At 34.4% G+C, this 18,335-nt stretch overlaps 1 protein-coding gene across 15 annotated transcripts in view; it reads left to right on the top strand.

Moving 5' to 3' along the window:
- The window catches only part of LOC124360384 (trithorax group protein osa), a 167,342-nt gene that overhangs the window by 85,311 nt on the left and 63,696 nt on the right, over positions 1-18,335 (top strand). For 13 of the 15 annotated variants that reach the window (XM_046813975.1, XM_046813974.1, XM_046813973.1 and 10 more), the window contains 8 exons: positions 1,743-1,875; positions 4,061-4,171; positions 6,078-6,146; positions 8,803-8,940; positions 9,520-9,689; positions 12,217-12,429; positions 14,093-14,342; positions 17,470-17,583. In XM_046813975.1, the coding sequence (XP_046669931.1) occupies positions 1,743-1,875; positions 4,061-4,171; positions 6,078-6,146; positions 8,803-8,940; positions 9,520-9,689; positions 12,217-12,429; positions 14,093-14,342; positions 17,470-17,583 (1,198 nt within the window). The remainder of the gene's footprint in view (positions 1-1,742; positions 1,876-4,060; positions 4,172-6,077; positions 6,147-8,802; positions 8,941-9,519; positions 9,690-12,216; positions 12,430-14,092; positions 14,343-17,469; positions 17,584-18,335) is intronic. The other 2 variants (XM_046813970.1, XM_046813968.1) reach the window with 2 other exon arrangements.

Here is an 18,335-nt window from a genome sequence, read left to right as displayed (position 1 = left end):
CAGAATAGAAATGACAGCTCCTGTGGCCTGTACCCTCATCCACTGGTTCTACTGATTCTTGCTCCATGTCCATATGTGTTGCAATTAACCTTATTTTCAATTTGCAGGACTTGACGGGTCAGAATAGAAATGACAGCTCCTGTGGCCTGTACCCTCATCCACTGGTTCTACTGATTCTTGCTCCATGTCCATATGTGTTGCAATTAACCTTATTTTCAATTTGCAGGACTTGACGGGTCAGAATAGAAATGACAGCTCCTGTGGCCTGTACCCTCATCCACTGGTTCTACTGATTCTTGCTCCATGTCCATATGTGTTGCAATTAACCTTATTTTCAATTTGCAGGACTTGACGGGTCAGAATAGAAATGACAGCTCCTGTGGCCTGTACCCTCATCCACTGGTTCTACTGATTCTTGCTCCATGTCCATATGTGTTGCAATTAACCTTATTTTCAATTTGCAGGACTTGACGGGTCAGAATAGAAATGACAGCTCCTGTGGCCTGTACCCTCATCCACTGGTTCTACTGATTCTTGCTCCATGTCCATATGTGTTGCAATTAACCTTATTTTCAATTTGCAGGACTTGACGGGTCAGAATAGAAATGACAGCTCCTGTGGCCTGTACCCTCATCCACTGGTTCTACTGATTCTTGCTCCATGTCCATATGTGTTGCAATTAACCTTATTTTCAATTTGCAGGACTTGACGGGTCAGAATAGAAATGACAGCTCCTGTGGCCTGTACCCTCATCCACTGGTTCTACTGATTCTTGCTCCATGTCCATATGTGTTGCAATTAACCTTATTTTCAATTTGCAGGACTTGACGGGTCAGAATAGAAATGACAGCTCCTGTGGCCTGTACCCTCATCCACTGGTTCTACTGATTCTTGCTCCATGTCCATATGTGTTGCAATTAACCTTATTTTCAATTTGGACTTGACGGGTCAGAATAGAAATGACTTCCACTGGTTCTACTGATTCTTGCTCCATGTTATGTTGCAATTAACCTTTTTCAATTTGCAGGACTTGACGGGTCAGAATAGAAATGACAGCTCCTGTGGCCTGTACCCTCATCCACTGGTTCTACTGATTCTTGCTCCATGTCCATATGTGTTGCAATTAACCTTATTTTCAATTTGCAGGACTTGACGGGTCAGAATAGAAATGACAGCTGCTGTGGCCTGTACCCTCATCCACTGGTACTACTGATTCTTGCTCCATGCCCATATGTGTTTGCAATTAACCTTATTTTCAATTTGTAGGACTTGACGGGTCAGAATAGAAATGACAGCTCCTGTGGCCTGTACCCTCATCCACTGGTACTACTGATTCTTGCTCCATGTCCATATGTGTTGCAATTAACCTTATTTTCAATTTGCAGGACTTGACGGGTCAGAATAGAAATGTCAGCTCCTGTGGCCTGTACCCTCATCCACTGGTACTATTGATTCTTGCTCCATGTCCATATGTGTTGCAATTAACCTTATTTTCAATTTGCAGGACTTGACGGGTCAGAACAGCAATGACAGCTCCAGTGGCCTGTATCCTCATCCACTGGTACTACTGATTCTTGCTCCATGTCCATATGTGTTGCAATTAACCTTATTTTCAATTTGCAGGACTTGACGGGTCAGAACAGCAATGACAGCTCCAGTGGCCTGTACCCTCATCCACTGGTACTACTGATTCTTGCTCCATGTCCGTATGTGTTGCAATTAACCTTATTTTCAATTTGCAGGACTTGACGGGTCAGAACAGCAATGACAGCTCCAGTGGCCCGGCACCCGGGACTCCAAACTCCCAGGGCATGAGGCCAACACCCTCGCCCACTGGTTCTACTGGCTCTCGCTCCATGTCCCCAGCTGTTGGCAGTAAGTCTTGCCAAGTGTTTCATAATAATAATACTTGCCACCTTTTTCATGTATTAGTCCTAACATATTCTGAAATGTTCAAAGATTATTTAATTAATTAATGTGGGAAGTGTTTTATAAAAGAGAAACTATAAAACTTGTATAAAGAACCACACAAAAATGCAATTTAAAATTCTATAAAAATGTCTAGGGCTCATTGCTCAACTTATAGATTTTCATCTCAAGGCACTTGAAGAAATGAAGAACACATACATATTTTATTTTTCTGTCACTGAGTGTAACTTAATGTCATCCATAATGACCTTGAAGATTGCAGAAATGCATACTGGTTCATGCATGGCCTAAGTCAAATTTGTGGTTTACAAGGAACTTAACATTGCATTTACCAATTATTGGCCGATTTAAGGTTTGTGGGATATGCTAAACAATGGGTCAAAGCTATAAAAAATGTTTTACTTTTATTTGAATTTGAAAAAATCATATAAATGTCAGCTGTAAAACTGAAATTCTGGCATTCAATTTTCATAATACTGATATTGATGATTTCAAGAATTTTCTGAAATACTACCAAATGTTAGTGACTTAGAGCAGTTTTTGACATTATGTTCTGCAATATATTTTGTTTTAATTAGCAGATAGTTGCAACGACTAGATTGGCTTCTGTTCTTGATATATTTACATTGAGAAATTTACCTGTTGTACCAAGTTTATTGTTCTGAAAGTAATTAATTGATAACATAACACTAAATAACTCGCTCAGTTTCATTTTTATTTTGTAAAATTCAGGAGTTCAGTTGTCAACTGTTAACTTTTTATGTTGTTTTTGGAAAATAAGAAAACATATTTTTGGGAGGTTTATTACATGTTAATGGATTCCTTTCACAAAACCATAAACATGATAATTCTTTATACATAACTAATTTAGTAAAACCGTTAAAAGTATCCTTTTTTAATATATATATATATATATATATATATATATATATATATATATATATATATATATATATATATATATTCTACAAATACTAAATACAAAAAATATAGCAGTAAAATTGCATAAAAAAATGAAGTACTAGAAAGGCAAATGATGCACCTCCCATTTGCTGGTTCTCCTTGCACAGTTGTAGCATGCAGTCAATACTTTCATTTTTTTATATGGTAATGTTAACCTATTTGCTGTGGCAAGAAACATTATAAATATTAACAGATGCAGAAAACTTTTGAAGCACTTTGTTTAGGGTAGTACACAACTCTTTCTAGGCATTCATCGTGTGTGTGTGTGTGTGTGTGTGTGTGTGTGTGTGTGCGTGCGTGCGTGCGCGCGTGTGTGTGTGTAGAAATTGTTAAAAAGGATTTTAAATAATGGTTTCTGTGTAGCCTGGGTGGTTTCTCCTATATAATTTTTAGAAATAAAATTCTTCCAATGAGGTTGTTATCCATATTTGAAGGATTTGAAAATATTTAGTTCAGTAAGTTAAACATCTATAGACAGACAAAATTAAATTTCAGTATTTTGATAATACATGTTAATCAGCCTATGTTCAGAAAATATAGTATGCAGGTCCTTCATTTGGGTAATGCATCAAAACTAGAAATAAACCCAAATACATTCTCCAGAATGGGTGACCTGCAACAACACGCAAGCTGTCTGCACTGTGCGACTGAAGCGAACTCTCCAAGGTCCAAACACTCATGATAGAGGAAGAAGGAAGTGCTGAAATCTAATGCGACTACTTGTGGTTGTTATAGACATGTTCCTCGTGCAATACGCAATATTACTGCAAACAATGGAATAAAACAGGAACATTATAATGATGCGTGATATTTTGTCAGTAGCACACTTTTTCACCAAGTAGCATAGCGCTACTTTCTAGCTAGTACATAGCGCTAAAAGGGCTTTATCTAGAAACAGGTTAGATCTCCACAGTGGTTAATGGTTTGAAAATTATTATTTAATTCAAAATATACTTAAAATTACAATGGATTAAAATTCGGAGACTCAGGGTGGGTAGGAATGATTGTCTCTAATGAGACGTATTGCATGAAACTAGGCTAATGTAATATAACTTTTTTGTATGCGTATATTAATATATAATTAATGAATTAGGCGTGGGAAGTTCCGAACTTTACTATATAGCAAGTAGAGCCGGTAATTAATGGTGATGCTTGTTTGTTGTTACAGGTCAACAGAACATTCCCATGCCACCTCGGCCATCGTCCAGTCAGTCTGATGGTGGGTCCACTCCAGGGACCGGTGCTTCTCGCATCAGTCACTCTCCTGTCTCCAACCAGGGTCAGTACAGTCGCTAATATTATATTTACAATACATGTGAAAAGTAACATGTTTACTTTTAAAATAAATGATATTACAAACTTGGATTATGTATATTAAACATTTATGTAACATTAATTTTAAATTAGATTTTTCCTTGTTATTGTATCTTTTAGTTATTTTAACCCTTTAACTGGTCTGCCCGAAATATATATCATGCAGCTCTAGTTTTGTAAACAACCGCCACGCCCGTGATAAGCCGTTCAACTGTAGTTTTGTGAGCAACCACTTAGCCTGAATATATCCGTTTTTATATTATCAGTTGTTTTATTTTGTTGTATCAGCTGTTATATTGTGTTATTTGGTGTTCCATTATTTTAGAAATGTCTAGAAGATAATGTCCAGTTGGTGGTGCAATCTTGTGAACCTTACACAAACTACTTGGACGCCACATGCTTTGTAATGTACACGAGTTTGGGAATGGTTACGTTGATATTTTACAGGGTGTATTCTGATATATGTTAGTAGATAGTGGTAATATGTTATAATTATTTGGCAAATTGACATTATTTGAAATATTTTTAAACATCGTTTACTCAACTTATTACACTTTAAATAACGCGTTATGTCGATAACTCCTAAGAATAGAAAAAAATACTCTGCCGTGGGGGTCTTAGTATGTAACTAAGCCCGGCACTCAGGTGTTGCTGTGTATCCAGGAACAAGACAGATGTTATTGGTATTCTAAGGTGCAAGGAATTATTTCTGGAGAGGGTTATATTGTATTGTGTGATTGGGGATTGGGAGGGTGTTGTAAAGGGTTTTCTGAAAACGTAAACTAAAGTTAGCCAACACATTGAGTCACAATCTCACATCACAGAACTTAGTTTTATGTGGGTTATTTGGTCTAATTTTATTTTTAAAGAATTACATTTTGGTTAGTGATCACTGTTCTGATTTAAAATGGGAACATTTGTCCCAAAGCGAATGTCTGGCAATAAACTTCACTGGTATGCTTGAGATGTAATTTGGTTTGTGATTGAGTTTATACAAAGTGAAGCCAATGAAAACAAGGTAATACATTAAGAAAATATTGGAAAAAGCAGCAGTATAAATAAAATCTGTAATATCTTATAAAATCAAGTAATAATTTGATGGCTCTTTGAATCAAGAATATAATCTCGAAATATTTTTTTTGTGCGTAACGTGATCTGTGAATGAAGATCAAGCTATTCATTGTTCGCAAGCTCCATCTGATGCCAATTAGTCCAAAGTTATATCCACTAGTGTAGTGGAAGAAGTTGATCAACTCTTTTCCTTGAGTGAAAATGGCATTTTGAAAAGGTTTGTAGATGATTTCAAAAGCCTTAAATGTACAGTGTTCACCCTATAAACAGACTTAAAATTTGGTTGGTAAATATTATCATCTGTCTAGTGGTTTGATAAGAGATGCAACTCGATTTTTCAAGTACAGTAGAATGTTAGTTGAATTTATACTAGAACTGTGAAAGACACCTTTTGGAGAAGAAAATAGTGGATTTTTGACAAGTAAAGCCGAGTAAGGGATGTTTGGCTCCAACATGATGCACAACAATGACAGTTGTAGTCGGAGCACAGTATGGAGTTGGCAGCAGATCAGTGGCATTGTGTGGTACTAACCTGCCGCTCACATCTGTTGTGGCCAGTGTCGAGCGTTCTCTATATAAGTACATTACAAATATTATAAGTTGCCACTATAACAATAAGTGCCCACCGCTTACTGTATGTATGCTAATTTATTTTAATCGGCAAAATTAATGAAAACAAACAGAAAGGGATAGGAAGGACACTGGTTACCTCTATACTGACCCTGTCTCCCACATCTGTGACTTAAGCTCTAGTATCAGAACAGTGCTCCTGACTAATACAATATATATATATATTTCAGAAGCTCCATTTGGCTGTGCCCCTGGACCGGGGGCTCCTCGCATCAACCAGTCTCCTGTTTCAAACCAGGGTAAATTTTAATAGTTATTTTTTTAGTACTGTACATTGATTTATTTAATACTAGATGTAACCTAGTGAGTATGCATGCACATGTTTGTATTAATAATTACAGTAGAAATAAAACACAAAAGTCTAACATATATTTTTTCTATGCTCATTTTGTTATGGTTTAAAAAGGCAATACAAGTTCAGTATAATCACACCTTACATTAAATGGTTTCTAATGTAAACAACTTTCATCTGATAATTTATGTTTCCCCTATAATTTAAATTCATTACTATATAAATCTACAGAAATTCAAATGTTTCTAATTATGTTTATTCAAATGTTTCTAATTATGTTTATTCAAATACATATCTAAATATATTTAATATAACACTTCTATTTAATATATATGTACATTATATTATATCTTAGATTATCTAGGGGATCTTGGTTGTAGCTATGTGTAGCTTCATTTACTTAAATGTAAATGTTAGAATATTGGAAATTCAAGATTAGACATGTATTTGTATTTACATACATAGTGTGTATTACAAACACATATTGCTTTTTCATACTTTTTTGTCTTATTTCTGTTTTCCATCTCTGAATATTTGAGTTGTGATACGTATTTAGCTGTTTCCATCTCAGACCGAGACGCTCAGCCTGCTCATGATAGAGTGATTCGTGTACCCACTTGATGGATTAGCGAGGTCATATCTCAATACTTATCAAGTTGAGAAGCAATATACTCATTTCTTGCTTCTGGTCAAAGACAAGTTCCTCTAATGTTGTTTTAGTTTATGACTGGTTATATTCATCAGTAATTTATTGTTAATGTTGATTCAAAATTGTTCGAACTCTATGGACTGAAAACAATAAATGAAAAGACACCAAACCATATCATTCGCTCAGGCCCTCCCTTCCAGTGCTCTGATGGTCAGTCTCTCGACCCCTATTCATCAAGCAGTGAAGCTCTACTTGTGTGAACCCTCAACTCTGATAATTGTCCATGATTGTAACAAGGCAAAAAATCCCACATAGCCCCTAGACTATTCTGTTTCTTTGCTTAACCCATTGCGGATCGTATTGTTTTGGCGCGCGGGCACCAGCGGGCGCGAATTAATTCACGGGCAGCGGCCGCACAAACAGCAATGGTGCGCCACATCGTTTCGCTCACTATTGTATACTAGATAATTCAGCTGCGAAGGTATTCGTTCAGATGGAACATGGGCCTGCTGGTGTATCCGTGATGTAGGAACGATAACACGCGAGCAAGGTTACGGCGTGGCACGGATGATGTCTGAATCATAGTCTAAATAAAGCGGCTCGGGCGAATCGATTGCAACATCCGGGCCATTGTCTAGACTAAACCCACCAACATGAACGTCTGCGTCGTTTAGTTGTGTCACTATCCTCAAAAGTATTATAATAACAACTGAGGAAAACACCCAATCAGAAGCGCTAAAAAGCAGAGAGTAAACTCATATGAATGATCTTTCAACTTCGACATACAACTGCGATCTGTAGGATATTTATAAAACTTTTGAAAACTCTAAACGTAGACCGTTGTTAAACACTCTTAGTAGGCAAGTGAAGACGATCGCCCGATCTATCAGACATTAACAGAACTATTTGGAGGGAAATTTAAAAGCAGACCGCTTTTGCGACCTGAGCTCGTCACCGTTAGGCCCGGCCGCTGCGTGACGAGCCCAGCTCGTCAGTGATCCGCAATGGGTTAACTCACTTCTCAGGACATAGCCCTCTCCCACTTCTGATGGCCCTCTCCCATCACCAGTCATGTTTAATAGCGTAAGCCCCTACAGGACTTAAACACCTCAGGTAATGACACTATCAGGATTGAAACTACCAATATCAGGCTCAAGTGTGAATGTTTCATTTTTAAGAAGCTTGCACGTAATCTCCTTAAAAGATTAGAAAGTCTTGTTGATCTTAAACTCTTCTTCCAAGTGCACCATTGATCCGCTTCCTGAGCATGTTTTAAGTCTATGATGTTTTCCTTTGTATTTTTTGAGAATGTTTGGAGGAGGGTGTCCCCACTATTCTTGATGCTATGACAAGGGACTGATGCTTTCACATCCTGTGTACTCAGAGCTAGAAAAGTCATATCTGAAGGTTACTCTGCTAAACTCACTGTTATCGGGCAAAACTACTTGGATTTCCACTACAAGGACTAGGCTTACTTCCTATGCCCTATAACAGAGAAGCCTCTGCTCCTCGGTAGTCCTTATCTCTTAACTTCTGGGTTTGAGGAGGGATTCTGCTCCCTTTTCATAGTTTTCTGGATTAGATGTGAAAGAGAAATTCCTTTCACTCATAGTCTGAAAGTAATCTCATGTTGTTGAAATATATGTATGAAGGTGCTCCGACTTGTAGCTCTTTCAGATTCTCCTACACGTTGGTGACTTGTTTTTCTGTAGAACTCTGTTTGGTCACAATATATTAGGAAAATATAAAGCCTAAAAGTTCCTGTGTTTTTATGCTAAAGATGTTTTAATTCATCAGAATATATAGTCTATTAATTAAGATACACTAGTATTGGAAATACTTTTAATAATTCAAATGTTTTCATTAACTCTAATCAGTTTTTACAGGAGGTGAAAATTAAAGTATGTACAAGAAATATAATCTGTGGTAGAATTCCTTGACATTTGATATTTAGTTGACGTTGCAGGAGGGTACCCTGGACCATTGCAGCATATGCATGGCTACAAGATGGGAGGGCCCAGCATGGGGGGCCAGCCCATGCCCTCACATCCTCCATCCCCCTACTCTTCCCAACAACACTACCCTCAGCAAGGTAACTCACTTATTGCTTATTAGTGTTCAGTTTAATGCCATTGTAATTAGTTATGTGATTTACTTTTGATAAAATTATAAATGAAGTAATTTACTCCTTATCTTCAGTTGTAGTCACAATTAATGCCATAACATTTGTAATGTAAAATTTCATTTGTCATGAAAAATCTGCTGTTTTGTAAATCTTAGACATAGATTTCAAAGCTTTTCAAATGTTGCAGCCTTCTTCTGTGCTGCCCCAAATTGATTATAGTACTTTTGGTCGTACAAAATTTTAAATTTTAATTTTTTACATTTTAATAAGAAAAGTTGGAATGATTAGAGTAACCTGTTTTTCTCCCTTTCCCAATTATTCTTCCTCGATTATTGTTGCATCATTACAATATTTTCTACTTTGCTACCTTTCTTGTAAATTAGGGAAGAAAATTATTTAAAATTCATTAAGTAACTCGGGTGGTACCTGGTATCAGCAGTTACTTTTTACTGGCCAAAGAATTTCATTTGGGAAAGTTAAATAGTCAGTGATTGTGTTTATTATTCAGTATATTTACTCATCAGTTTGTAATTGTAATGAACCTAGTTGGTGCAGGTAACTATGGTCCACGGCCACAGGGACAGCTAGGGTACGGACCTAACCAGAGTTACAGCCAGCCTCCTCAGACCAATAGCAACATACCACCTGGCTCGCAGTACCCCACCAGACCCATGCCCAACCACGCACCTCCTCACTCACAGTTTCCAGGTTACCAGGTTAGTCTCACCTTACCGTGAAACTTGAGCTACATTGCGTAACACAGAATACATTCTGCCTATAAGGTATGTATGAAAACCTAGTATTCAACAAAGGCCTGTTGTGCAAATCTGTTTAGCAGGAGATTATCAACTCGTCACAACTCTTTACATTGCAGTTTGTGTGCCAGGAGTGACTAACGCAATACACCTACATTTCATGTTTATTCTTCAATCACAAAATTTATCGATTTGTCTTCCTTAAGGCATATTAGATTTTAAGCTTGTTTAATGGCCAACAAAGTTGTATTAGTCGAGTGCACATTAGAAGTTTGTTCATTTCAATCAAGTGTAACAAAAAGTACTGGATTGATGGATGATGGAAACATGTAAAAAAATTATTTTTTCTAGGTATTAAAGTAAGTTTCATGGTTATTAGTCAAGTGTGGATTTTTAGGATTTTTTTCAAAGCATAGCAATAAAAGTATGAAAAATATCACATATGATTTTATTTGAATTACATCTTCATGTTAATATGTTTCAGTTATTCCAAATACATCTTTATTCTAGTTTAAATTAAATAATATTAAAATTTACACACAATGTTTTAACCCTAGAACTGGCGGTCATTTCATCCTGTAGTGTCGGGCTGTTTTGGAGCTTCGTGCAAGGTTTTTTTTAAAAAAAATTATTAAAAATATAAAATAAAAGCAATATAAATAAAAGTATATATTTTTGTGTTCAGGATTAAACGTATAATTATACTATATTGTAAAATTAACCATACAAAATTTTTTAATAAACACTTTTTTTAATCAAATATAAAATTTAAGAAAAATATTTCTTAAATTTGGGGGGACCATACCTAGCAAATGAAGTTATAGTGAGATATATTTAAAAGTGAGATAGCCATTCTGTGTCAAATTTTATCTAGTTTCAGAAAAACATAAACATTATACACATTTATGAAAGCATCATAAAGCTATAGAACAAAAAAAGCAGCGATGCGCATAAATTCTGAAAATCAGGTGTACACGTAAGACTTTGGTAAAACAAGTTTTGCTAATACATTTATCTATGAATACATGTTATATTGCATATTTTCTTACTTAGAATAAAATAGAATATACAGTACTAATGAAATAATTACCATAAATTGTTTTTTGAAAAGTAAAAAAAAGTTGCATTTTGCCATTATTCAAAAATTTTGCAAAAAATTTTCATTCAGCAAAATATAAAATCGTTTCTAAAGCTTGTACTATATCAAAATTTATAAATTTATGGTTTATAAGTAATAGGAAATATTATGTAGTTATAAAACTATAAATATAACTAAATATATGGAAAAATTATAGAATAACCCAAACAGTTAATATATATAACCAAAGAAATTACAGGAAATATATATTTTATTGTGAAAAATATCTATTTACAAAAAAATAAATAGTTACTTCAGAGCTAAAAGAGTGCTATAAATAACGTTTAGTAAGTGAAAACAATAACAAACTATGTGAAATGAATTTTAGCCAAGTCATTTTGCCATAGCCTACACAAAGCCGGTAATTTCTCAAACATATTTCAGTAAATAGAAATTGATTTATTCTAAAATATATATGTTTACACTACTACGACATCAAACAACACACTACACATTAAATACGACACTAAAACACGCGTAAAACTATTAAAACTTACAAATATCCACAGCTCGGCACGAAAGTGATACAGAACGGCAGCGGCAATATGGCAGTCACAACAAACTGTGTCGTTTTCTTTTACGTTCAAAATGACAAGCTTGCTACGTCATAACCATAATACAAAGAGGAATAAAACTCATCTGTTCCCTAGCATTTTTCTTCCCGAATCCAATGGTGCATGAATTATATCGATACGTTACCGGAGTATATTGTAAAAAGTAATTATACGAGGGAATGTTTGACCGATAAAATTTTGACGTTTAACACCACAGAAGCGGCATTGACCGACAAAATTTTGTCGATTAACAGTTCTAGGGTTAATCTTTGATCGTGTATTTTAAAATTTAAAATTAAACATTCAATGTTCAATGGCGTACATTTAGAATAGAAGGAAGATGATATAATTTAAAATAATTGATGAATTGTAATTTTGTTGTGTTATATAGGTACCTGTATTGAACTTGTAACCAGTCTAGAAATACTTCTTTTGTTTAATATGAGTAAATTTGAATGAAAAGGGATACATTTTTTATTTTTCTTTATATTTAAAATATAGATAATCTAACAAAATTGTTCCTACTGGAAATGTCTATCTATAGTTTTAGCATATTAAATAAACTGTTTAAATGTCTTTTTTATATGATGGGGACCAGAAAAAGATATCACAGGTGGAGTTCATAAAAAAAAAACAATTAATTTTAGCATTATAATATGGCCTTGAACTTTCTGATACTGCTTATAAATTAGGAAATTAAATCTTTATTGAGAGTGTAGTGGTAGTTTTATTATACCATTAAAAATAATATTAATAATTCTACGAAATTGAGGGTGTTAATTAGTATATTTTGTAGGGTTGGGGTCCAGGATCACCAGGAAACATGATGGGTGGGCCGAACACCAACCATCTGGGTGGCAGCAGTGGTGCCAGTGGCAAAGGTGGCCCAGTGACCACCACACCCTCGGCTACTCCACCCTCGGCCACACAGCCCCCTCAATCCAACTCCTCACCTGGGCCTCGGTCCCATACACCTCCTCACCAAGCTTACCTCAAACAACAGCTACAGGTCAGTGTCTAATGTACTGTATAAATCATAATCAAATTTTGTGTATTTCTTCTTATACAAAAACTTAATAGAAGTCTTATTTTCCCATCCAATGTTTTGCAGTCTTGGTGATTGCAATAAATTAAATTGGCTTTTATTCTTTTATCTTGTCCTTTTTTTTGATAGAACAATAAAATGTATTCCCTTAACTGCTATACACGTATTCACACAGCCCCTAAACATACTGAACGTCACGGCAGGGAGGTGCTAATTCAGCACATGGACACGGACCAGGTAGTGCATTATCATCTCCCCTCCCCCCCCCCCCCCGTCTAACTCCAAGGAGATGCTAATTCAGCACATGGACACGGACCAGGTAGTGCATTAGCATCTCCCCTCCCCCCACACCTGACTCCAAGGAGATGCTAATTCAGCACATGGATACGGGCCAGGTAGTGCATTAGCATCTCCCCTCCCCCCCCACGTCTAACTCCAAGGAGATGCTTATTCAGCGCATGGACCTGGCCCAGTCACTGAATTAGTACCCCCTATCATTCAACCACCAACACAAGTATATTTGTCTTTTACAGATGTAATTTAATCGTAAATATAATAGTTATCTGGATTTTTGTGATGCTGTCGCTCATAAGCTACTATCTACGATTGTGTTGAAATTTTCGATAAACGATTAAATAATATAATCCTCAAATATGCTTACTTTCTCTTCAAAATTACCATAGGCTTAATATTAAATAATAAGTACTCCGACTAACAATATATCATTTTTATTAAAAAATACACGCACCAATAGGGGGGAAATTATGCAATGTAGATCCATAATAATCCGTATATAAATGTGTTTGTGACCTTAGCAATAATGTTTTTGAAAATATGGTAATATATATATATTGCTACGTGTTTAAACATGGTTTGAACAGCATTTATATTTTTTATTAATTATAGTTGAACTAACTGATATGGATCAACTGAAGGCAATCAACTTCACGAGCATTGTACCAACTCATTTACAAATGAAAAACGCAATGTAGATAACAGATATTAATTCTTGTAAACATAAAATAATATTGTAATTGTTTGTCTAGTGTGTTTGAACTATACTATTTAAACTGGTCCGTCCTTAAAAATCATTGGTCCTTAGCCGTCGGAAAATTACAATTTCACAGTACATAATTTTCCCGAGTTTGATTGGGCTTCGCAAAATTGAAAACCAATAAATAATTTTTTAAATAGGTTAATATGTTGATCATGTATATTTATTACACATGCCTGATTTAAGCAATATCAGTCCTCTGCGTTGTTTGTACCATGGTTTCAAATTAATTTTACTTTAAATTGAAGTTGTATTTTAATGCCTAGAGCCTATTTTTTAACATAAGTTTATTTGATACATAGTATTTTGCAATAGGTAATTGATTGTTAGTTTTTTAAATATTTAAGTCAAATCATAGCAATGTAAGAAATATGCGCTTTAACAAATCACTATATGGTTAGTCGTTTTATTCAGTGGGGGTGCTTATTCTTCCCATCAACTAGATATAGGTGCTGATTCAACATCAGTTAATAACATTTCTACCTCAATAAGTAAACAAATTAGCTGTGGCAGATACTAAAGTATTCAAAAACTTCACGGATAAAGGTTGTTTACAATTTATAATTTTTTCAGCACAAAGTGGCATTCGGCAGTGCGGGTAGTGGCATGCCCCCTAGTCCTGGCAGTTACCCAAACAATGCCACACCGCTGGGTATGGGACCGCCACACCATCATCCTATGGGGCCTCCGTCCATGGGCCCTCCCAACAGCCATGTGGGCCAGCCTCCGCCATCATCCACCCCTAACTCTCACCTCTCTCTGGACACTCCCACCACGACACCTAGTGACCTGCATGACAATGGCATTACAACTACAGCCACAGGTAACTAAGCAAAGCTAATACTGTTGACAGGGTGTCTAGCATCCTTGAAAAACCAGGAATCCAGTAATATACAGCAAAATGAAAGTGGTCAGGGTTATACAGGAAAATGAAGAAATTTTCATTGTGATCCGAAAAATTTAACCTGTTGTTAATACTAGTAAATACGTTGAAGCGGAATCTCAAATCCAATGAATATTCAACAAAGATTTTGATTTGAGAATCGATCACTAGGATTTAACAATAAGATTATTTGGGGACTCGCTAAACCATTAATTAGCTAATTGGCAATACACAAATTACATATCGTTAAAGTGGTTTTTATTTGCTCTACTTTGTGTTTTTAAAAAACTAAAAAGATTACCAATTAACAAATTATCCTAATTTAGTAAATAATATTTAGCTTCCAGTTCAGTATTTATAACATACATTGCCACAAGTCCGCTGCGTATGTTCGTGCCTGGCAGGCTGATTAGCAGTACGCAAATTAATGATTGCTAAAACAAACTTTTTTGGCACTTTGTTCAAACATATATAAAGGATGTGAATTAAACCCTGATACGCATGGATATATTTCAAACGGATTGAGATATTGATGTACTATTATCCTATTCTCTATTCTTGATGTCCTATTCTCTGATAGAGTAATTTCTTGACACTTAATATCTAGTTTTTTTTTTAAATAGTTTTATAATATGTATTTAAAGGTATTGTATCTTTTTAAAATTTTAGCTCAAACTGGAAATCTGGATGAATTCTATTGCACAGTTTTTTATTTGTTATATTAGGAAATAAACATATTTTTTATTAGATTGAATCTTTTACTTAATTTATGTGTACATTTTAAATTCAGATAAATTGAAACTATGGAAAAGAAAATTAGTGTGTGCACTCATTATGCAAACTTGTTTGTTAGTAGACTGATAACAAATTGTAATTTATAACAGTAGACTCATTTTATTATAGCTGATTTCTGATAATGAAAATTATTGCTGATTTGACACAGGACTCTTCTGATAGTAGTTTGAAGAATATAAAGAATTTGTTGCTGAAAGGAAATTAATAGTATATATTTCTAATACAATTACAACTTAAATATGCGTTGCGAGCTGATTGGGTAGCAACAAAATATATAGCATATGTTAGTTTATATTGTAATCAATACCTAAATTTTAAAGAAATCACTTATGACATCTTTCATTTTTAAACATTATTTTATGATAACATATTTATTTTATGTTTACTATAGAGCAGCTATTGTGATAATTAGGTAGTACCGGTAGTTTATTATAATACTTAAAATTTTGATTTATAATATTCAAGTAGGATTTTTACAATATAATAGGTAATATTTTGTAAAAATATAATAAATGCATATGTTCTTGTTTTTAATAAACAAATTGGGTACTTTCATATTATCCGGAGGCTACTATTTTTGAAAGAGTTTTTCTTACCAGGGATGTAACAAACTACATTATTAAATAAACATTATGCAGAAAACAAGAACCTGTAATTTTCACAGTAAGTAGGAAAACTTTAAAAAAAATAGTGGCCTCTGGATAACATCAAAGTATTTGGGCAATTGAATAACAGTTAATCAGTTTTGTTTGGAAATAAAAATAGCTTTCCCTTAATGTGGCATCTGCCAGACACGTTGCATAAGTGTTTACGCCACATATAATACACAATTATTTGTTTTTGTGTACGTAACTTTTAAAAATATAAATCTTCTACAGTCTCTTTTAAATTTATATTAGTATTGGTTTCTTGGGTTTTATTGTAATTTGCTTCCTCCTTTTTATTCTTAATAATTCTCGGTCAAGTCTGTGGTGAGACAGTTGATGGCTGTATTTATTGTATTGTAAATACATATTGATTATATAAATTCATTTATAATATATTTTTGTTTTTAGTTCATTAATACACAAACAGAATGATATTCTTTGTTTTTATGATAAAAGGATTGTGAAGGTACAAGGATTTATCTGGACATTTGCCATCATACAAGAAATACAACACCAATACAAGAAATAGTAACATTATGGTTCGAGATCTGCAATCTGATCTCTTCTGCAGCTGGATAAATAAACAAATATTACCAGGGTGTTTTGACATACATAGGTTAGCAATCACAACAACAATATTGTGTGTTAACTCCATCCACAATATTTCTAAAATATGTACTTAATTCAAACAAAACGTTTAATTATTACAACGGAGCTAAAGAATACAGGTCACACAGCGGGTTGCACTGATCGGCCAAGCATTAAAAAATGAATAGATGCTAGTAATAAATGGAAATCGCTATAACAGACACATGTTAAAGTTTTTTTTACACAGTTTTGCATGCTAGATGAAATAATATAAAATGAGACGTAAAGCTAGATTTTTGTTGAGTTGTTTTCATGTTAACCTTGGAGTTAGCAGTTGAAGTGTATCACAAATACCAGGCTATTTTTAGGCATTTTGCAAGGTATTTTAAACGTGATATCAGTTTTCACAAAATTCTGTATATTGATGTGGTTTATAAATCATGTCATGTTATAAAAAATTTTTAACCCTAGCCAATATTTTTGTGATTTATAGTCTGTTTCTTTACTAAAAATGGGGAGAATACACCTAGCAAAGAATGGTTAAGTAAGTAAATAATATTAAACATTTAAGATAGCCAAAACCTTCTAAATTTCATCTTTTTTTTCAGAAAATATGTAGTGTTATATTATCTTATAGAAGATAAATTGTTTATTAGCGATTTTTTTTATACATACATGTGTATATATATATATAAATAATAACAAGATGATATGTAATATTTAAAACGTTTCTTTTATACAAAAACCGAATTTGTATAATTGATTTTGATACATTTTACTTGTAGTTGCAACTAAATAGTGAACATTTTTTAGCTTTTTTTAGAAATTTTAACCTAAACATTTTATACCATAGCCATAAAAATTAAACCTCATATTAAGGCAGCTGTACATTTTCAAAGAAACCCTTGAAAAATTTCCTTGGTACAGTATTAATTAAACAATATTTTTACCTCCGGTGATCAAAGAGTTAATAAGTGAAAACCAATTTAAAAAGATTAAGCATAGTTTCGAGAGGTTATGTGCTGTGATTGTGGCAGGTACAGTGATGTCCAGTAGTCAAGGTGGAGTCACCCAGCTGGTCACCACTGGGCCTGACGGGGCTCCCATAGATGAAGCCTCTCAACAGTCTACACTCTCCAATGCTTCTGCAGGTTAGTTGTATGTTAAGCAGTGACATGAAACATAATTGAGGCCTTTGTTTTTGTTCCAACCAATACAACCAATTGTCTTCTGAAAGCCCAAAATGTCTGCCTTCACTAAGCCAGATACAATGTAAGAAAGGATACAATATGTTCCTAACTTCATCTGGAAAAATAAAGAAGAAATTGTGTGTACGTTATGATTGGTCATTTTATGCTTTCCATGAGCTTTGTTATTAATGAAACTGATTCTCGAATCTGCAGAGATATCCCCTTCACTCATAATTGGACAAAGTTCAGTTCATGTTCCACTACTTCAGTCTGGTAATATGGTAGGTAGCATTTGGAGTTTTAATAAGCCTTACTTTACTGAACAATGTGTCTGGCTTTGGTAATGATCGAACAATATTGGTAAAGAACAGAAGTGGCCAAGCTTAGGAACGTTCTTTGTTGTAGACGCCTTCTTGTTGTCTGGATAGTAGTAGTAGTAATAGACATTTTATTTAGTTAACAAAGTAAAGAAATATTGTTATTTTATAAACAGTATTTATTTAATCTATAACAAGGATCCGAGTAAACCCCTCAATTCACTTAGCGCTAAAAAGAACCCTGCTTTCGGAGTGACAAGATTTTCAGGAACCTTTTGTGAATATCCCATGAAAAGTGATAATGGGCTCTTTATATCAGTCATGTTACCTTGAAAGAATGAAAGGCCAGTTCTATTCCAACCTCTCCAATCAAAGCGGACAGGGAATGAACTCTTT

This window comes from Homalodisca vitripennis, chromosome 4 (genome assembly GCF_021130785.1).
Source record: "Homalodisca vitripennis isolate AUS2020 chromosome 4, UT_GWSS_2.1, whole genome shotgun sequence".
In the NCBI taxonomy this organism is placed as follows: Eukaryota; Metazoa; Arthropoda; class Insecta; order Hemiptera; family Cicadellidae; genus Homalodisca; species Homalodisca vitripennis.
The sequence above is the reverse complement of the archived record's forward strand: the minus strand, read 5'-3'. Positions and strand labels throughout refer to the sequence as shown.